At 38.2% G+C, this 22,445-nt stretch overlaps 1 protein-coding gene across 4 annotated transcripts in view; it reads right to left on the bottom strand.

The window, feature by feature from the left end:
* Positions 1–18,273, bottom strand: part of erc2 (ELKS/RAB6-interacting/CAST family member 2) — a 41,297-nt gene extending 23,024 nt beyond the window's left edge. For 2 of the 4 annotated variants that reach the window (XM_037678849.1, XM_037678851.1), the window contains exons 1-4: positions 17,599–18,273; positions 8,565–8,588; positions 6,407–6,841; positions 1,927–2,001 (exon numbers count right to left, since the gene is read on the bottom strand). In XM_037678849.1, the coding sequence (XP_037534777.1) occupies positions 1,927–2,001; positions 6,407–6,841; positions 8,565–8,588; positions 17,599–18,273 (1,209 nt within the window). The remainder of the gene's footprint in view (positions 1–1,926; positions 2,002–6,406; positions 6,842–8,564; positions 8,589–17,598) is intronic. The other 2 variants (XM_037678850.1, XM_037678852.1) reach the window with 1 other exon arrangement.
* Between the last annotated feature and the right edge of the window lie 4,172 nt (positions 18,274–22,445).

Below are 22,445 nucleotides of genomic sequence, written 5' to 3'. Positions count from 1 at the left end.
TAAATCTGTCTCCCTGCATCTGTGCATGTCTCTGTCTGTCTATCTGCCTGCAAACTGGCCTCTCGCTGTCATAAACAACCACACCTGTTTCCATGGCAGCAGCAGGCAGGCTATGTACTGTCTCTGGTGAGTGAGGAAGAGGGAGAGGGGGGAGAGGGAGAGAGGGAGGGTGGATTTTTCATGCTACCATCAGCATCGATGGAGCAGGAGAGAGGAGGCATGCAGGGTCTTCCTCTTTGGTACAGGAGGAGGAGGAGGAGGAGGGGGCGGGACTTCCCTCACCACCGTATGAAAATCAACAGTGTCTCATAGCCTTGATGTCACATGACCATTCAGAGTGTCTGGGTGGGGGCAATGGGCTTTTTGCCGATCCCGCCGAGCGAGAGGGGCTGTGTCAGCTCAGCCATGATGTCATGATTTATTTTGAGGAAGTGATGTCAGGCCTCTGCAGTGAGGCTGCTGGTGTCTACAGCCATTCAGGATATTTCTCTTTCATATGCTTTGCTGTACAGAGTTCTCAAAGAGACATTTTTCAGGCAGTTTAAAACTAAATGCACGTTTGAGCATTAATACTTCAGCATCAAACAAATAAATAGGTGTAAAAATAGGATTTTATTGAGCTGAAAGCTAAAAATAGTGCCTGAATCTGCAACAAAACTTTATCTTTTTAATATTGTATTTTCCCTTTATAAAACATTTACCATCAAGTATGAAAATTTTTCCAAGTATAGTTCTAAAACACAATTGTTAAAACTAAATTACTTTCCAACAAGAGTGAAAACATTTTTGAACTTGGATTTGGAAACAGCCCAATGATTCATTGAATTATCTGAAAATCTGACTCTAAAATACAGTTTGAATTGTGAATTTTAAAGATGTATTATAATTATTTATTACAGTCTTCCTGACAAATGTTTGATAAATGCAATTTTTAAAAAAAGAACACAGTAAGTTTGAGGAGTTTACACAAATCTAATCTCACTTTTTGACAGAGTTAGTTAAAGTTAGCTCTTTTTATCTAACACACTGGTTTATAAAGCTTTTATATATTAATTGATTATTAATTGTATATAAATCCTCTGAAATTAGTTTTATTGTAAAGAGTTATCTACAAAAAAATATTACTTAGACTACTTGGCAAGCCACAGTAGCTCAGTGGTAAGTGCCATGGCCTCATAATCCCAAGGCTATAGGTTCGAGCCCAGGTTGGGTCATGAAGAGCATCAGATGTAAAACTTTTGCCAAGTCGTTCATGCAAGTTTGCTCATTTGAACCCTGCACAAGGGAGAAGCCAAAAAAACAACAACTGAGACTATTTGGTCTCACAGTAAACATCAATTATTTAATTCAAACTCCTAATTTAAAAGCATGATTTGCCAATAAACATCACACATAAGCTCAATATTAATTCATAAACCTTGAATAAAAACTCAACACAAATATCAACAGCTCCTAACAACAATCATCTGTTCATAACAGTAAAGGTTAAAGTTAAAGTCCGTGATGTTTGCAAACAGTAAGCTGAAGAGATAACGACCGAGACAAATATGACAATACTTGGCATAAAACCTTTGTCTTAGTTTGACTCATCCTCTTCAACAAGAGGATAAAATGTTAAATTCTGCCTCTCGTTCTAACTTTCACAACAGCTTCATGAGGCGATACTGAGCCAGCGTGAGCGAGAAACAGAAAAATGTGACAGCGTCGACTCGTCTGCAGCAAATCACAGCGACAGCCATAGATTCAGCAGAACACACATCAGCAAAAGCCTCAGCGGGTAAAACATCACCAAAAAGTTGATCATGAAAATGTATGAACACACCATCAGCTTTTAAATGAGTAAAAAATGAATTAATAAATGATGCCTTATCTCATGGAGCTGTTGTGTGTAGTTTGATTCTGGTTGCACATGAGTGGAGTTCTTACTTTCATCTCTATGATGGTCTGCAGGGCCTTGGTTTTACTTGGGTCCTGATGGAGATGGTTTCTTCTGTGCAGCTCCTTAAAGAAAATGCAAAACAATATTAGTTCTGCTTCTTAAAGCTGAAGAGTTTGAGTAAAACCTACTAAAAATGACAACACTATGAACAGAAGGTTTGGTAAGGCATTAAATGCATCAAATGTGCTCTGCAGCTTTCAGTTCCAACATTACATAATGCATCAGGAGAAGCAGCAGATTTAGTAAAACTCAGCACTGCCACCTAGTGGTAATAAAATAAAACACACGTGAATGTAATAAAGATCACGCTTCATCACATTTTGATGCTAGAAAACCGACAAATATGACACAGTGCTAACATGAAAGCACAAGAAAGACCTTTCAACATTTTAAAAACAGAGATAAATAAAGTTAAAATGTACTTTTATTGCACTTAAGTCTGTGAAGCTGGACTATTATTAAGCAGATTCTGCACACCCAGCTAGATGAAGTGTCATATGAAACAGCAGAGCCCAATGTAGTGAGTCATACAGAAATCTGATTGTTTTGTAGACAAAAAAATAAAAAATACCGTTCTCACTGGAACATGTAGAATTGATCTATGATCAGTACAGCCGATCACAATTTTTATGGTTTTCATAACAGTTCATTTTTATACATATTTCAAGGGGCAGAGCCACTGAAAAAAGAAATACAAAAAAAAAAGGTCACTAATAGTTCTAGGCAAAACAAATGGCTGCCAGTTTGCTAAAGGTTATGTGAATCAGTGTATATATGTTAAAGGTACACATTGTTAACGCCTCACATGAGCTGTATGCTGTGATCAGTCCTAAAGCACATAGCAATAACCTTATTTTAGAGCCTTAAACTAGTATGTCCAAAATAAAACAAAAATATAGACATATAATATCACATTATTTCAGATTCCTGTCCCAACTAGAGAAATTGCATTTCCTGTGGAAATGCAGTGTGAAGGCTTATTGCAGAAGAACTTGCTAAAAAACAACTAAAATGTAGCTGAAATGGAAGCACGAGCCTAAGTTAGTAGAAGAAAGCAGAAAGAACACAAATTTACTGAATTAGGTTTAAATAAGCAGAAATTTGCATAAAAATGTGTAAATTTGCTAAAGAAAAATGCTGAAATTACCAAAAATTAGTTGAAAAAGCTTAAAGAAGTTATACCAGAAGGAAGCAAAAATAGCTGAAATGAGCACAAAAATGTGGAATTAATTGAAAAGCATTAAGTTACTATAAAAAACAGCTAAATGGTAGCTGAAAAAGGAGAAAAAACTGAAAGGAGCAGAAATAACTTGAAAGGAGGCTTAAATTAGCAGTGAGCTTAAATTAGCAGAGCAAAGTTAATTAGGCTGAAAGTAGCAGAAATTACCATGAGAACTTGAATTTATCTGAAAACAGCTTAAATTAGCTAAATATGCTATCTGAAAAAGTAGAAGATGCTTAAATTACCATAAGAAAGCAAAAAGAGCACGTTTGCCAAGTTAGGCTGAAACAAGCAAAAATGAGCACAAAAAGTGGAAATTATCTGAAAAAAGCAGAAATTTACAACAACAAAATAGTTTAAAAAAATCAGAAAGAAGGTTAAATTACCAGAAGGAAGTAGAGATAACACATTTTTGCTGAGTTAGGCTGAAAGTTGAAATTATTACAAAAAATGTGGAATTACGAATTAGCCAAAAAAGTTAAAATTGGCATAAAACAGCTAAATAGAAGCTGAAATAGCAGACAATACTGAAACCTGCATAAATAAGCTGAAAAGAACATAACAAGCTGAAATTAGCAGAAGAAGAAGTTAGAAGCAAAAAATGCCACAGTATAGTTAGCAGAAATAATCTAAAAGGATCACAAAATAGCTGAAAAAACAGCTGAAAGTAGCTGAAAAAAGTTTAAATTTGTGCAAAGAAGCTGAACCGGAACAAGATGTGAAAGGAGCAGTAAAAGGTTGTAAACAGATCTAAAGATTTGAAGGATGTAAAATGAGCTAAATTCATTTTCTATGAGGAAAAAATAGCTGAAAAGTAAATATTTCAAAAAGGTCAAGTTGCACCAATGCCAAAAGTCATAGCAGGATTGTCTTGAAAGTGCTGAACATTTTGATTATTGATTTCTTGAAATAGCACATGTAGTGAACTAAGCCTCAGGTCAAAATCTGGCCCTGAGGGCCTTCCTGGGACAAGAACTGTCATTTCATTGATTTGAATCCATTTGAGCCCATCCAGAGACTTTCTAAGTGTCCTGCACTGATCAATTGAAAGAACACTGTCTTTTTTATTATCATTACTATTTTACAAATGTCTTGATAATCAAAAGTGTGTTTAATTCAGATCATTTTTAAATGTTGAAGTTAACTACTTATTTTAAATCAACTGTGAAACAGTATTAATGATTTTTAATCCTCATTCAAAGTAGAAATCTAGTTAATGTCTGTTACAGAGTAATTATTCATTTTCTTGATCTTCTGTCTGAAATGAGCAGGTTGTAAGTCGGTCAAAAGTCGGAGACAAACGCCAACAAGTTTGTTGGAACGAACTGTCATGTTTTTAAATCCTCTCAGACGTAAATAGAGAAGCTGGCACCTGTTTCCTCCCATCTCACCTAAACATTTCTCTTGTCTGTTTCAAAAACATTTTCTGTCTGTTCCAAAACATTTTTCTGTTTTTCTGACTTCTAGTGACCTCTTACGTCACAAAAACACACCCCTGATTGGCTCTTTCGGCCAATCAGGACTTCCCAAATGAACCGGAAACAGAACTCTTTAAATGTCGACACTTCCTAGTTCCAACCAGTGCATTGGGAGAGCAGTTCAGTTCGGAGGGCAGAACCGAACAGAAAAGTTGCTGGAGAGAACAGGAGGTTCCAGACATGATCCGAAGTTCTTCCGAGTCTCGTGGGAATTATGGAATCTTCCACATCTGAGTGAAACCTCTGACGGACTCACAACTCATGTGAGCCCACCCGGGAGGTGAGCGTGTGTTGAACGAAGTACCGTCACTACTTCGGACGATTCACAGCTGTTCCTACGGAGACACTGGAAAGGTAGCGTTAAATGGAACTCCGTACCAATGGAGACATCTTCTACAGGTAAAGAGTCGATTTCCACTACCTAAGTGTACCGAGGTGAAGCTGGGTTCGGACGGAGAGTGCCGTTCGTGTGTCGACACATATTCCCTCATCCATCTTTCCCTCTCCATTTAAACTCCTTCATTTCCCATCTTTAAAACTCTTCTATCTTGCCAGTAAATCATCCAGATATTTTCATAATTGTCTGTTGTAATTAGTTAAGCTGTGTTATTGCTTCAATCAGAATAATCACGTGTACAATGTTTGATGTTAAACTTTGATTCTGTTAATAAATGACCGCATTCATTTTGATGGGTCAAAGAAAATTAACGTCTCACGTCACTGATCTCTGTCACATATCTGTCAAGTAGCTCGAAAAAGAGAGAACCCGTTTAAATTAAGTATAATATCAGGTACTTGAACTAGTCCAGATATTATAACATGTAGTGGAGCTCCGAAGCACACGAAGCTAACCGACATATCTCACTACACACAATAATCAGTAATGTGAATGCTTCATAAACATTCACACAATTAGTGGCAAAACATTGGACTAATTCCCTGGTCTCAGTGGGGCCTTTGTTTTTTGTTAATGTTGTTGTTGTTGTTGTTTTCCCCTTAACTATCCATGATCTGCTGCTATTCCTGTAGTACCTAAAAAGGCAATGTAGCACCTACCAAGAAGGCGCCACTAATTCTCACCTCATTGCATGAACTGCACTGTTGTCGGCCATCGCAGTGTATTTCTGTTTCAGTGGACAGCTGAGTGAGGGTCAGCATGCAGAGGAGAAAGTGCTCTAGCCTGGATACAAGCTTTGTGGTGTTTCTGGCTTTCTTTCTGATCATCACACATGTAAAAATAGCCAAAATAAGCTAATAGCACACTTTAATGTGCTTAAAAAGGCACCATGATTAAAACAAATAGGATACTTTTCTATCTAAATTTCAGACTTTTTGTTTTGCTCTCTGGCATCAGAAAAATAATGTTTGATCATACTAATCTATGTGCTCACATTTAAGCACAACTTTCTTCTATGGTGGTCCTTATGTTATGTTAGTGCCACATTGGTGACAGAAATTGGGATTTCATACATAATTTTATCAGCGACTTTCGGCTGAGTGATCGGCTACCTTGAGTTTGTCCTGATGCATGCGCTACCAAAGTTAAGTCAGGTCCTCTGGACTGATTCTTCTTCGTTGAAACATTTGTCTTTTTCCAAAAGACTTCTTCAGTCAGACTGAAGAGCTTTAAGCATGCTTTTTTATTTAAGGCTATGTGTTTTTACACGATTCTCAACTTCAGACACAGAAATGAATATTACTGTTGTGAACTTCAACCCTGACACAATTTGAACATAAAAAGGTGCCATGAGGTTAGTCTTAGTGTACCTCTCGCAGATGGATGTTTTCTTTCTCCTTCTGATCCAGAATAACTTCCAGGTGTCCGAGCTGGGCCTCTGCTTCAGCAATCCTCCTGGCTCTTTCCTGCTCCTCCTCCTCCGAAGCCCTGCCCGGCCCTGGAGGAAGCCCCTTGCTCTGCAGCATCTCCAGCAGTTTCTTGATGGACTCGTCTCGTGCGCCAAGTGTTTGCTTCTGGGTCTCGATCCTCAGCTCCATCTCCTCCAGGGTTTTTCTGAGCAAGAAAAGCTCCTTGGCCTGCCTGTCGTGTTCAGCCTGCAGCCGGCGGAAGTTCTCTTCTGTCAGCTCGATGGTGGCGAAATGCTCCGAGCCGGAGCGGTTACCGCTCTCCTGCTGCAGCAGGTGGTTGAGGTCTCGTTGTGTGCGCAGCTCATCCTGCAGGGCCTGGATAGTCATCTGGAGATGCTGATGAAGACACACAAAAAGACAATCATCTTTCTACCCACCAGTAAGACTGTTTACACAGAACGTAAAACCACCTTATACATACATACATTTGTGTTTTCCCAGTGTATGCCTCCGTCTGGTGTTGTGTCTCTGTTCCTTACTGTTTCAGCTGCGTGTCCTCTCGTTAGTCACTGTATATAAGCCTGTGTCTCTGTATTAGTCCTTTGTCCTGGCATCATATGCTGTCCACTGGTGATGTCCTGTCTATGCCTTGTGACTCATGTGAGTCTTGCTGCCCTGACGGCCTTTTGTTTTTGTAAATAAATTCTTTTTTTTATATATCTCCTGAGACCTGGACTGTCTGCCTGGACCATTGGGTTTTCCTGCTCCAACGCCCCCGTTAGGACAAGGTCTTTATGTTAACTGCTTTTTAAATTCAAATATTTCTGCTCAAACTCCTCAATAAATAATCAGATTTTCTCAAATTAACTCACTGTAAGGAGAAAAAACAAAAACTTTGAATGAAGATGTATTTATGATTGTAAGCTTTGCTTACAGACGGGCGACAAATTGAAGGAAAGAGTAGATTTAATGAGTGCAGAAGCACAACAGATGCTGAAGCACAGGTGCAGCGAAAGGTCAAATTAATGTATTGACATTTGGTTATGCTTGGCTGCATTCTGTATTGCGATGGCAGCAGAGCAAAGAGAGTCTGATCCCTGCTCAACTGACCTGTCAACGACTAATACGACTTGTTTATTTAGCCTAATACTATCAGATATGTTGGGCAGCAACACAAAAGAGTAGCTCAGATTTTTTTTTTCTTTTTTGAAGTGGTGGATCTGAGAAAAGGTCAAGAACAATCGATATCCTCTTGCTTGCAGACCAGATTGATGGGTTAATGGCTAGTCCGCACAGGGCCAAGACCAAAGTGGATAATTATTCAATTAAAATAACTTGGATACTTTTACTGAAATCATCTGTAATGAGAAACAGAAACAAAAACAGTTTAGAAAACTGTATTTGCATGAATGTCTATGAAATTTTTGAGTCTGGGAATATTTTAAGATGCCATGATTCCACTTTGGGTTTGGCCTGACCCATTCTGTCAGCTCATTAAACTGGTTTGCTACAGGTAAGATAATTATTAGTCAAATCCTTCCTGCAGAACCTCACTAGAAAAGAGCTGAACTATTATTTTAGTGTATCTCCACATACTTTATCAATCCACCTTGGGTTGTTTCTTATTTTAACCTTCTACCCATGTGCATTTTAATCATCTGCAAGAGGATTAAATTTGGTTTGAAAAGTATACGGGGCCACATTTCTGACTAACTTTGGCTGAATCTGAAGCTAACCTGAGAGAAACAAGAATGAAACAAAGATTGTCTTTGTGCAGAACTGCTTTCTTTCTTAAAACCAATCCAGCTGTCAATGCTGTGATTGTTGGGTTTGTGTTACAACAGGGTGATGGAGCACGACAGCTTAAAACTGACAGCAAAACACAAATAAAATCAGCACTTTCAGTTTCCCCTCTTGAAGCTGAACTGTGTGAAGATTTCGGGAAGAAAGGATGCAGACTTATTTGAAGGATTTGAGGAACATATTTGATGTTTTTGGGAGGGGAGGGAGGAGGTAACAGGTTCAGAGGAGGGATTGCCAGGTGTTGGAAGAGACACGCCACACTGAAGGTGACTCTATGTTGTGCACTCAAACACATGGTGCAAACATAGGGACAAACCTTGGTTCTCCTGGTGTCCAGCAGCTGCAGAGCATGGGCAGAATGGACAGAGAAACACATGGATGGTGAAAACAGAGCGTCAGAGCTTGATGCAACAAAGATGGATGATCCACACAGATCAAAAGCTGCTTTATCAGCCTTCACTCTGCACAAAAATTATTTGCTACTGTCTTCTGGATGTCATTCAATGAAGGCAGTTTGTGGTTACTGGTTCTTATTGTGCTGATTTAAGCAAGAGTTAACTGGGACATTTTGCTTTCAGTTACTAAAACAAACAAAACACGAGTTCATCTAGCCAACCTTTCTGGAAAGAGATATTGAAAAAATCTGAAATGGATTTAGTGTGCATTAAATAAACTAACTGGTTTCTAACTTGAGCTGAGGAAAAAAAAAAAAAAAAAAAAAAAAAAAAATATATATATATATATATATATATATATATATATATTTACAAGTTCAAATGATAAAGATACAATCACTTAATCAACAAAAAAAACCATTGTTTAAGTAAGTTAGTCTATGAACAAACAAAACATTATTACACTTTTATAATTATATGTATAAGGGAAAAGATTATTATTATTTTTCTTCTTTCGGCTGCTCCCTTCATCAGGAGTTGCCAGAACGAATTAAGTCACACAAGACTTGGCAATTATTTTTACGCTGGATGCCCTTCCTGATGCAACCACAGACCACTGAGCTACCACTGCCCTCTGTGTGGAGCAGAGAGCTGCCATCTACGGCGCCCGGGGGAGCAGATAGGGACGTTAAGGGCCTTGCTCAAGGGCCCAAAGTGGGGCAAATGAAGGTGAAGGCAGGTGTAGGTGTTTCACCAATCCCACCCACATTTTGATGTTGTCGGTACTGGAAGTTGAAACAGCGATCTCTTCCGATCACTGGCCCACCTTCTCTAACCTGCAGGAGCTGCAACCCCTTTTTCCTCCGACAACATTGTCGGGGTTATGCATTACAAACGCTTTGCAGTCACTGGTTAATGGTTAAAATAAAGGTTAATGCTTAAAGCTAGTTGTGCTTTGTTTTGTGTGATCATATGTAGATTTAAGTTGTAGCTTCTGGTTGCATAAGTTTAGTATTTGTTTGCTATGATCCTTTAAAAGTCCTATTTGTGACCGAGTTCCTCATTTACGGCCATGCCACCCTGAACACCCTCTGATTTTGGATGCTAATCAGCATCGGACCTGGTTAGTACTTGGATGGGAGACCGCCTGGTCTAATTCCAGGCGCTGTACGCTTTTGCACTTCTCACCAACCTCACCATGGGGTGTGTTGTTCAAGCCAAGAGCCATGGTCAGTACTGGGGGTTAAGCACTCCTAAAGGTCAGATCCTAGAATCACCCCTGGTCTACAAAGTACAATAATGTCAAAACTTTAAAAAAGTTACTTTACTGTAGATACCTAATTTAAAGCCCACCTTCTCCTGTGTGACTGTATCCTCTCTCAGTTGTACTCCTTCCTTCTCTGATCAATAAGCTGCTGCGCTGGAACTAAACTGCAGCTGACAGTCCAGTGAGTCCATTTGCATAATTGCACAGTGGCTTAAAATCATTACGTGGCCCGTTCTTCTATATCTCCACGTCACCCACCGGGGAAGTGAGGTTGTTCTTCTGAGTCGGTCATGACTCAGTGGTTATTGGTGTCGTGGTTACCCTGCCTTCATTTTCTTCGGCTGTTTTCTTCTAAAACATTTCATCAGCAAGCAGAGGTGTTGAGCTGCAGTTCATCCATCTCTGTAAGTGACACCTGCAGCAGCCAGGAGGAACTTTGTGTCATAAATCTTCTGGTGCAGAAACAAGAAAGTCTTCTGAGAACAAAAATCAGGATCTGCCATATAGTTTTTTTTTTTGTTTTTTTTTTTTTGTCTGTTTGTATTGGTTTTTTTTTTTACTTTTTGGTTATTTCTCAAATGGGCTTTTATATTTCAGTTGTAGGAGGAAGTTTTGCTCGGTTTCTGATACACAGCATTGGACACGCTAGTTTTTCTTTTTTACTTTTGGCTAATTGCAAATGTTTTTTTTTTGTTTGTTTGTTTATTTGTTTGTTTGTTTTGTGTGTGTGGTTTTGAGGTTGGAACAGGAATAAACTGATAACTGATGAAATTGAAGGATTAGCATTATTAGCAGGATTAGTATTCCTTGAAGGACCACAAATCTCCAGGCACATTTCATGTTAGTATTTAACAAAGCTCATCACGTGTAGAGAAATGGTGGACTAGTAGCAGTTTTGGTTCAACTTTGAAAATAACTATGTACAATCATATCTAGTACCACAAGATGTCACCCTTAGAGTTTATGTTGTAAATGACTCTCTGCTACTTCAGTAACTGTTCAACCCACTGAGCTAAAGTGACTTCAGCTATCCATATCAAACTGGCTGAAGTAAAGTCATTTTTGTGTTGGCTAGAGTCAATTAGCTGTGACAGCCATCTTGAATCAAGTTGACTCTAAAAAATAATCAGTTCTAGATGCACTGTTATAACAAACACAATATTTTACCATTACCATTTTTGATGCTTTCCTTCGGGCATTTATGATGTCTAACACACAACTCTCATGCTAGTTATTTTCAGTTACATTAATAATTTAACAGAACTTTTCATATTTTCAATTCATGAACAATTTATGTAGAGTGGGTCACAGATAATAACTAATGCCTAATGTTCAGGATCAAAAAAGGAAAAACAGACTCCATTTAAAAATCTAAACTTGGCAAATGCCAATTATTTATAATCACAAATAATTTATAATAAAACAGTCTGGTCAAAATGACCAGAATTGTGGCTAAATAAAGGCCAGAATCAGCAATGTTGTTATTAGAAAAGTTTTTGTTGAGCACCCCTTCTTAATAATTTACCTCTAAGTGGCACAAATATAAACTCATATATATATAAATATAGTTTCATGCGTACAATAAAACGGTTGTTTGTACGTGGCAGATGGACAGTTCCAGCCCTTTGGGTTGTATCAGCTCACTCCATTCTCTCCCTGTCGTGTGTAGTGATGGCTGACAATGCACCCTTACACCCACACCACCCTGCATCAGATCAGCTCCCCTTAGTTATAAGAAGAGGGATGTGAATGCAGAAACTTGAAAGTCAATCTGCCACTGCTTTATTTTGTGATTCATGCTCAGGTCACTTCTTCTTCTAATAGTAACGTGTATCATGTAAAACATGCATGGATTTTAATCAGGATGAGTACACCCGCATATAAAACTCAAATTAAAAACTATCGTTCGTTGAAGAAATTCAAAGTTCATGACAACTTTTTAAGCAAATTTTTTGTTTGAGCTATTAGCACTCTGAATATGTGACGGAGATGACTCCCAGCTACTACCACACCAAGTTGTATCTAAATTTATTTAAATATGACTGAGTTATAGCCTTTGTATTTACGGTTGATTGCCTGTGATGGCCATCTTAATTCAAGTTGATACTACGAGTTAAACAGTTATAAATATACAACCAATTAGTCATTTTGTGGGGTTTCATTAAAACTCGTCCAGTGGTTCATGAAATATTTTGCTAACAAACAGACAAGGTTGACTCTAACAGTCATTGCCAGAGTTTTAAATAACCATATCCTGTGATCTGTTGGCACTCAAAATATATACTGGTGGTCCCTCTCATCTAATATCACACCAAACCTTCGCTCATTATCTGTAAAATTGACCGAGTTACAGCTACTTTTGTGTTTACCAACGTTGGTTAGTTATGGCGGCTATTTCGAATCAGGATGACTCCAAGTGTTAATCAGCTGAACATGTGCACCTAATGATTAAGCTCTGAGAGCTTAATTAGAATCAGTCCACCAGTTCATGAGATATTTTGCTAACAGAGATAAATGAGCAAACAAGCACACAAAGGCAATTGCTTTATCGCTTGCCTTGTACAAATACATGCAGAAAATCATTCTCACGTAACAAAATTGTCAGCTAGATTTGCACAAACTGTTCCCATATTTTCATTTTCTTAATAAGTAAACATGCACATGTGTGGACAATTATCTATTTTTAACAAAAGTAATGATAAATTAAAATTAGTTGTTTGAGTTTACTCCTTCAATGAGTTCTACACATTTACTTGTTGTTTTTATTAATTTCAAAGTTATTTTTGGTCATCTTCCTTCTTGTATATATATTTTTTTCAAATAAAATAATTAAAAAATATTGAATCTGTAGTAACTTTAATGTAAAACTTATGAATTGGTACATAATGAATATTAACTCTCATGAGGTCAGAGTTTCCAGGATTGTCTGAAGATCACCATCAAAATCTGTTGAAATTAATAAAAAATAATATATGAGAAAATATGTTGTGCTTTGCATGTAAGATGCATGTTCTTAGTTTAGCTGGCGAATGTGTAAAAACTAAATATATTTATAACATAATTTTCTGCCTTTATAAGCTCAACATGTACACCAAATCATGACTACCTTTGTACATCACGCTTATAGAAAATAATGTGCTTTGCACTGCAGAGATGATGAGTGCAAACTTGATTTAAGCTCCGCCCCATGCATAGAAATAAATAACCTCTAATTAAACAGCACATACAAACTGTGCATTTAATAACGAGCACAGCTATAAAACACTGCCTCATCTAAATATTTGAGATTTTCTGTTTTTGCAGTACAGAATGAAGCAAACGTGTTTTATTGGAAGTTTGGAATGCACGCACTGACAGAGCAGAAGTGACGTAGGGAAGCTCTGACTCCGTTGTTGCAGAACGCGGTGATCAGGGCTGACTAACTAACTGAGGAGCAGTGATCATGACTCAGTCAGACGTGACACGCTGCAGCTCACCTTCGCCTCCGGCTGCTGCTGTTCAGCTTCGGCGTGACAAAAATCCAGCTCAGTTTCAATAAAACAGATCAGGGTGATTACAGTCGCTTGTGTAGTGAAATAAAAGAGAAAAAAGCATCACATGAAGCAGCTCTAGGCTCATCATTACCATTAGTGATTACTATTATTACTCTAGATTGTATTTTCCCACACAACAAAGCCTTTGCTTTACGAAAGATTTTCTATAATGCCTGATTTATTTATGAATTTATTAATTTTGTCATTTGAATGATACAACACCACATCCTCTCTGATCCTAATGTTCAAAAAACAAATTAAACACAACATCTGCTCTGACAAAAATAAGCAAATGGCATCCGATGCTGTTATAATCTGTGCTACAAGACAGATTTAATCACTGGCCAGAAATGACTCCTTTATCAATGAGCTTTTCAGCAGCCTCTCAACAGTTCTGTGGGTGTGACAGAACCATCCAGCCGTAAGTATATGCTTATATAAGGATGCTTCACAGCCAGAAATCAAGACAGAAAAGACCAATTATGGCAACGAGGCACATCTGGCTTTTATTAGCTGCCATACTTCATTAATGAAGCCCACCAGAGGGGATATAAATATCACTTGGTGTGGAAGGAGAGGAAACACTGAGAAAAGCCTGGAAATAATGAAACATTTCCTCTCTTTGATTCAGGTAGACAGGAAGGCCCACTGTGTATAGCTTTTATATTCTGCAGGAAACATATCGGCTCCTGCAGTGCACAAATCTAAGAGAAAATGTCAAGGATCTAAACCGAGTATTCAACAGCACTGTAAAAAGTAAATAAAATGCTGAAATGCTTTGTACCCATCAGTGCTGGTTTTGGCTTTACAGTTTTGGCTCAGCTCTTTAAAGTGTAGTTCTCTATAAAAAAAAAAGGTTATTAACAATTATCTCAAGTGTAGATATTTTTTTTTCATTTTAGAGAAATCAATCAATCAACCTTTATTTATACAGGTAAATCCCATTGAGCCTCGAGGACTCATTTACAAGAGAGACCTGATTTCAACAAAGAAAGATGACAACAATGGACAACAGCAACAACAATAAGCAGTTATAAAAACTCATACTACAGTTTTTTTTTTTTTTAACAAATAGGATGGCTAAAAGGAAAAAGGTAACAAAACAAAAAAAACAGCTAGATTCCAAGACAAATGTATAAAACTAAAAACAGGAACATGTCTGCAATGGTCCCTGCCAGGAGTCCAACAGATTCTTAAAGTCACTTAGAGAGGTCAAGGTCGAGAGCTTCAAATCTTTTTGTAAGATATTCCAGGAAACAGGAGCGGAGTAGGAGAAGGCCCTTTTGCCTAGTTCAGTCCTCACTGAGGGAACACTGCAGGTAATAATGTCCTGAGAGCGCACTCCGTAGCTGCACTCACGCAGAGACATGTAGGAGGAGATGTATGAAGGCAGCAGACCAAGAAATGATTTAAAGATGAAAATGTACCAGTGAGAGAGTCTGCGTGAAGTTAATGATGTCCAGTTAACCAATGAATACAGGGTGCAGTGGTGGGTACGATAATCACAGCCAGTTATGAATCTTAGTGCACCATGATAGACAGCATCCAACATCTGCAGGGTTCTTGTAGGAGCATTCATGTAAATAATATCACCAAAATCAATTGAGGGATAAACCGGCTTGACAAACTAACAACTATTCCAAGAGGGTCCAAGACCGAAATGGATATCTGCTGTTGTAAAACAACGCCAGTCTTAAAAATATAACTGTGGTTCACGTGAAGACTATAAAATAACATCTACATTGCTGCTAAGTTTGCATTATTTTAATATTCATATGAAAGTCTATGATTAGCCGTGGCATTTCTGGTGCAGCCTGGGTTACTTCAAAACTGAAATATAAAAATAATTAATGACAATGAAAATACATTAGTCCCTCGTTTATCACGGGGGATCCATACCAAAGACCGGCAATAAGTGGAAAACCGTGAAGTAGGAATAGTAGTACAAGTAGTAAGTAGTAGTTTATATTATATATATATATATATATATATATATATATATATATATATATGTATGTGTGTATATTTATGTATATATATATATATATGTATATATGTGTGTGTGTGTGTGTGTGTGTGTGTGTGTGTGTGTGAGCGTTTTAAACCCTTGCCCCGCACTTGCAATACTCTAAACAATGTTTCTAAACTTTAAAAACTCTAAAAGAGAACACAATGTCATGGTTTCAGCTCCGCCTCTGCTGCTGTTTGCCACCTGCAAACGTTCTTGGCCACGCCCACTTCTCCGCGCTGCATGGTGGACAGCTGATCAGCTGCAGCAGGAAGTGTATCCTGCAGTATGGGCTGCACAAAGCTGTAGGACACTTTTTCTGCAGCTCTGGGCTGCAGCGGATGTGCAGCAGGTGCTAAATAATTTAAAATAATTTATTTAAACAAAAATTCCATGCTGATCGTGCGGCTCATCCGTTCATCCATCAATCATCCAATTGTGTGTCATGTCCAATCGTGTTTTGACAACCGCGATAGAGCAAGTCTGCGATAAACAAACCGTGAAGTAGCGAGGGTCTACTGTATGTGCAATACGTTTTACATTTGCATGCTTTGAATTTTTTGACACTGAAAACAACACTAATCCACTTTGGTCTTAGCTGTGTTCAGACTAGTTATTAGCTCATCAGTTTGGTCTAAATTAAACTATTCCTCCAAATTGAGGTCATTCAAAAAGCTATCCATAACAGGTAAGATATTAAATGTTCATGTTCTTTCTACAAAACCTCAATTCAAAAGATGTGAACTATCACTTTCAAACCCAACACTATTTTTTTGGAAATCATACAGCCATAAAATATTGAAAAATGCCTCTGGTTTCTCATGTGCTGATTCTATGATGCAACCATCCTCTTCAGCAATGAGCTAAAAAAGAAATCGCAACTTCTTTAAATGCCAGTCAAGTTATATTTTATTTTTAAAAAAGAGTTTTTATGCAGAAATTCAAGTTCATGTACAGACAGAAGACCCTCACGTGATGGCCACACTAATAACATCATGCTAAGGCCTTGAAGGATAGAGTGACATCATCTCTGCCCATTTGAGTAATGAGTAATCTGTTCACTTCAGTGTCTGAAGCAAAGCTGGAGCGCACACAGCCGGGCTCAAAGACCACAAAGAGACAGCCTAATTCTACTCTGACATTGCACAAAGATATTATTCTGTTTGCTGCATCATGACCAAACCTGCCTCAAAAAATAAATAAAACAATCTAGCCACTCAACCATTAATCTGACACAGTCCACAGTTTGCATCATGTGTCATGCCCTTTCCTGAGCTTTACAGTCTGTCTGCACCATGACTAAGCTATTAATAACCCTGGAGGTGAGGTTTGACGTGAAATCATCAACATCAAGTCGACAGAACATCACTTCGTACTGTGAGCTGAATGCTGTTCATCCACTTTCAAATCACCTTCATTTTCTTTTCAAACTCATTCTAGCAACAAACTGATACGATAAAGTTTCCGACGTAATTTGAAACGGAAATAGACGCAAAGGCTCCATGAACAGAAGTAAACACGGAGAGATGATTCAAGTCTGAGTCCATATGAAGCACAGACAGAGAAACACAAAGAGGCTGAAGACTGCAGACGGTGTTTAAGTGTCCTTGACATTTGTCTCTGGGAGTTGTGCCCACTCTTGTCAGTAAGTGATTTAACTGGGCCATGACTACACCCCCACACTGAGGTAAGCAAAAAGAAAAAAGAAAAAAGAACAATCTTTTGACATCTCTCCCTCTCAAAGCCAATCTGCTGAACTTGTGAAAGTAAAGTACATTTTAGCAATACTGAGGCCAGACTGTGATCCGTTCGATACATCTGACAGCGGAGTCATCATGCTTTTTACTGTGTCCCAAACATCTGATAGCTTAGATTTGTTGTAGATAACTTGAGGGGGGCTGTCATTTCTTGTATTAACACAGACTCTGTAGAAGTGTAAAAGAAACAGACTGTACGTTAGATATGTATGTGCATAAAGATGCTCTTTCCAGAAAGATTTTCACAAAAGCTTAAAAGCAGAGCAGACTGCAATGGTTGGACTTGAGGATGGTTCGCTGTGAAAGCAGCAAGAGAGTCAGACAAGCAGCAGCTGAAATCCCCTGCAGTAATAAATGGTTTATGACAGCTCAGAGGAGGTGGGCTCTCACCTGATTCTCCTCATGAGTGACTCTCATCTGTTCTTTAAGGATGGACGTGCGAGCCGCCTCCTCCTTCCTCATAATCCTTTCCTTCTTCAGCTCGGGACTCCAGAAGCTCTTAATGCTGTTAGTGGACGATCCTAACTTGCTCTCCTTCAGGTCGAGCTCTCGCCGCAGCATCTCGTTCTCCCTCTGCATTTCCCTGAACTGGGCCTGCATCTCCAGCAGCTCCCCGCCGCTGCCCCTCACAGCCTGCCTCAGCAGGGCGGAGGGCACCCCCTGGTGGTGATGGTGGTGGTGCAGCATGGAGAGGGAGCCCAGGTCGCTGTAAGACAGAAGGTCGGCATGAGGCAGGCCCACTGAAGCGATATTGGGACTGCTGCCCATGGCAGTGACACGCCCCCCGTACATGGCCCGGCTGGTGGCGCGACCCAGAGTCATAGTGCCTTTTGGGTAGGTGGCAGTGGAGCCCACTGCCTCGTGGTCACTCAGGTACATGGGCCCTGAAGTAGCATAGGCAGCGTTGAGGGACTGGATGTTCTCCATGGACAGCGTCTTGCTCCCCGCACCACCCCCACTCCCACTGTGTGCCCTTCGGTGGCCCAGTCTGGGGGACCTTGGAAGGCGCGGGGATCGTACAGGGCTGCTCTCTACATGACCTACAGCTCTGGCACTGCCGTACATGTCCTGTGGTTCTGCGACGTAGCCACCAGAAGGTCCTTAACAGGGGCGTGCAGAAATGAGGGTCTCTGAACCAAACATGGAGGCCTCAGTTCATGCCTGAACGGGTGGAACGTGTCAAAGTCAGACCTGAAGAAAAAGATGAGAAGCATCTGTGAGAGAGGCAAAATGAAAAAAGCTCAATATCCAATCAGAAACCCAGCTGCCCCAGTTTGTGTGGTTCCATTAGTCTGTAAGAATATTCCTGCATCATTCCTTATGCCACACTGGCAATTTATTAAATACAGTAAATCATAATAATGAAAAAAGCAAAATAATTTTATAACTTCATAGTATATTGTACATTTAATTTAATAAAAGCAATAATACTTTCTAATGGTATAGTTTAGGAGTTCAACAAGTAAAAGAGGCATCAGGATATGTTGAGTTCAGATCTTTTTACAGTTGTGCTCTGAGCTGTACAACATCCAAGACTTTAATTTACACTCTGATCTTATTCATTATTATTCACTCACGATGCACCGATCGCAGTTTTCTGGTCCGATTTGGTTTTAATTTTGTGTAAACTCTGAACAGCTGATTTAAATTTAGCTAAATTCAGAATTTTCATTGAGATCTACACTTTGAATTTCTGTGTGAATTATTTTTATTTTTTTTATTTTGTTCGAAATAAAATTTTCACATTTTGTACAAAATGGCATCAGATTTCAGGGACTTCTCTTTTCTTCATGATATCAAATCATAAACTGCTCCAGTATTTATATAAATTAATTTATTAGTAGGAAGTGCTATGGTCACCCAACAAATATATTATTTCATCAACTGAAATTATTAAAATTTTATGATTTGGTTGAATATAGTGATTTACAAGTCATGTATAAAGCCATAAAACATTTTATCCCCAAATATTCAATTAAAATTTGTTTTAAAAAAAGAGTCATTATAACCTTAAGGGAATGGAAATGTTTGTAAAACCTCTATTTAGAACTAGTTTGAAGGAGTGCGTTGTAATTCAGGAATTGCCTTGATATCACCATAAAATTTTCTAAAACAATGTATGTTTAAAAAGATGATTAAGTTAAAATTGTTAGGAAAATATGATACCATATGAAGGATGCATGATGTTTTTTGTTTTTGCTTTGGGGATTGTTCAACCCTGAGTTACTGCTTAAAGTTATTTTAAATTTTTCTAAATAGGGGGCATATATAATGTTTTTTTTTCTTTCTGCACTCTTTTCATTCTATGTTTTTCTTTTTTCTTTTTGATGAATTTGTTTCATTTCCTTTTTTTCTTTTAAATGAATGAATAAGTGAATAAACAAATAAAAATAAATTAATAAATATAAATAAATTTAATCTGTAAATAAATGTATTAAATTTCAGTAGGGTCCAAAAGATTATTTTAAGATGTTTGTTTTTTTTAATAAAAAAAATAAAAATAAGCATGACTCTATTGGCTCATTTTTGATAAATAAATGTCTCATTGTCTCTAATGATTTATCTGACTCGGCCTTGGGATGTATATTATGACAGATTTTTAAATAACGTCTTACTAGTAGAAGGACTGAAATGCAAATAATCACTTTTTTATTAACCTTTTATTTAACTAGGCAATTCCCATTGAGATCACAGATCTCTTTTGTGTTGGAGGTCTGAAGGCAGCCTAACATGCATGTATTTTTTATTTTTTATTTTTTGGTCTGTTGGAGGAAACTAGAGTATCCGGAGAAAACACCCATGCATGCACGAAAAGAACATGCAAACTCCACACAGAAAGACCGAGGTCCAACTGGGTATTGAACCCAGGACCTTCTTGCTGTGAGGCAACAGCGCTAACCACTGAGCTGTCGTGCTGCACTCTTGCACCACCTGCCTTAATACATTATTTCATAAACAGAATTTGGGCTTTAAAGACGGTGAAACAGCACTGGACTGATTCAATATCAGTGTATGGTTTTGCTGAAAACCTCTCTTTTTTTTTTTTACATTTGATACATTTTTGATATTTCTGTTTACTCTGACACTGACCAACCAGCTATCATTGTCAAGAAGAGAAATATGATATACAGTGTCAGGGTGTGGGACCGCGTTTTAAGACCACAATGGTAACCAAAAGGATTCACAAGTTTTAAAATAGAATCCTTTCTGCTGGGTGACAAGAAAGAAGATTACACCAGAGACTAAATTTTTAATGATGTAATAATGGCAGAACCTTTTTCATTCTATTTGTAGCTTCAGTATGTCTCCAGACTTTCGACAGTCTATAATTTTCATCCATTTATCCATTTTCTTTACCAACTTTTCCTTTTCGGGTCACAGGGTTCACTGGTGCCTTTCTCCAGCAGTCACTGTGCGAGAGGCGAGGGACACCCTTCACAGGTCGCAAGTCCATTATAGGGACACATGGAGACAAACGAGACAAACAACTCACTCACACAATCTGTAATTTGATTCTCATTTTTATTTATCCATGAAAACGGAATAATCCAATCGGTTAAGTTCACAAGCTTGTTTTAGCAAGCTTTTTAACATAAAACCTGAATGAGAGGACAAAGGTCAGGGTTTTAGAACCTGAGCGTCTTAGGAACAAATGTTGCAGTCAGGATGGTTTCCAGTTCTACTGTAAAGAACAGTGGTATGATTTTTTGATCAGGACATGTCATTCACCCCCACATTGAAGCTGTTACCAGAATAATTTCATCAATATCACCAAAATTAGAAACATCTTGTTCAAAATATGCTGCAGAAAAACTGATCAATGAATTTATCACTTCTAGGCTGGACTTTTGCAATTATTTATCTGAGTATATAAGAAACTTTTTAAAAAGTCTTCAATTAATCCAAAATGCTGCTGATGAAAGTTAGAGGGAGAGGTCATTCTCCAGTTTTAGCTTCTCTCCATTGGGTTACAGAAGACTTGGAGTCAGCCTCCCCACCATCACAGACATCTACACCTCTAGATGTAGGAAGAGGGCCACCTGCATCATGAAGGACTCCACTCACCCAGCACACACACTTTTTGTCCCGCTCCCCTCAGGCAGGAGGTTGAGGAGCATTAAGTGTCAAACCACTAGACTGAGGAACAGCTTCTACCCTGAAGCTGTTAGACTCATGAATCTCTAACCAGGAAAATCACTGTTATGCCACTTTAATTGGAGAGTTGACACTTTATCCATGCTGCTAATGCTCATGTTCAGGCTGCTGCTTAATATACCATATTATATTATATTAAATTATTATTGTTTAGTGTATATCTTAGATCCTTGTATAATGTTTCTTTTTTTATGTTTTATATTTGTGCTATTTTGCGGTATAACTGGGATGTTGAGTACACAGTTTTGTTCCACCTCATGTACCACATACTGTATAATGCAAATAACAATAAATCCCCTTGAACTTTCAACCGTGAAAAAATAAATAAATAAATTAATTAATTAAGTTCTCTATCATACAAATCTCTCATCAACCAAGCTCCATTTTATATTAAAGTGCACTTCAGACTGTAGGTTTACTTATGGTTCCTAGAGTTTGTGAAAGCGGGATGAGAAACAGAGCTTTCAGATTTTCAGGCTGGAAACACTTTCCAGTGTTTGTCCATGAGGCTGACATCCTGACTACTTTTAAGTCTAGACTAGACTTAAATATTTTTTATGAGGAATCCTATAGTGAGTGTTGGCTTGGGTTTCCTGAGCTATCCCTTAGGTATTCTGCTAAAGGATTCAATTACTAAAGATCAAATGGACCACGTGTCCTCACTCTGCTGCAGTCTTTACTCACTTTACGTTCCATGTTTGTATTTCTAATTACTTCTATCTTTTCATGTGTTTTTATTTGTTTTTAGGCCCGTACACCAGGACCAACCCTTCTCGGTCTGTTTATTTCCCATCATCTCTAACCCCAACCAGTTGAGGTGGATGGCTGCTCATCTTGTTCTGCTGGAAGTTTCTTCCTATTTAAAGGGAGTCATTTCCTTCTGCTGTGATCAATGTGCTGCTCTGGATGAAAAACTGTGACAAGGTGGAGATTCAACACAACCTGCTGACCTTCTTAGATAGATAACTTTTATGAACTGGCATTTTAGGATGTCTGTGAATGTTGTAGTAAAGTGCCTTGAGGTTAATTTTGTTAATATCTGCTGCTATATATGAACTGAATAGAAATAATTTGAATTTATT

This window comes from Nematolebias whitei, chromosome 7 (assembly GCF_014905685.2).
Source record: "Nematolebias whitei isolate Nwh7 chromosome 7, NemWhi1, whole genome shotgun sequence".
Classification (NCBI taxonomy): domain Eukaryota; kingdom Metazoa; phylum Chordata; class Actinopteri; order Cyprinodontiformes; family Rivulidae; genus Nematolebias; species Nematolebias whitei.
Note: the sequence above shows the minus strand (reverse complement) of the source record. Positions and strands in the feature narration are given on the sequence as shown.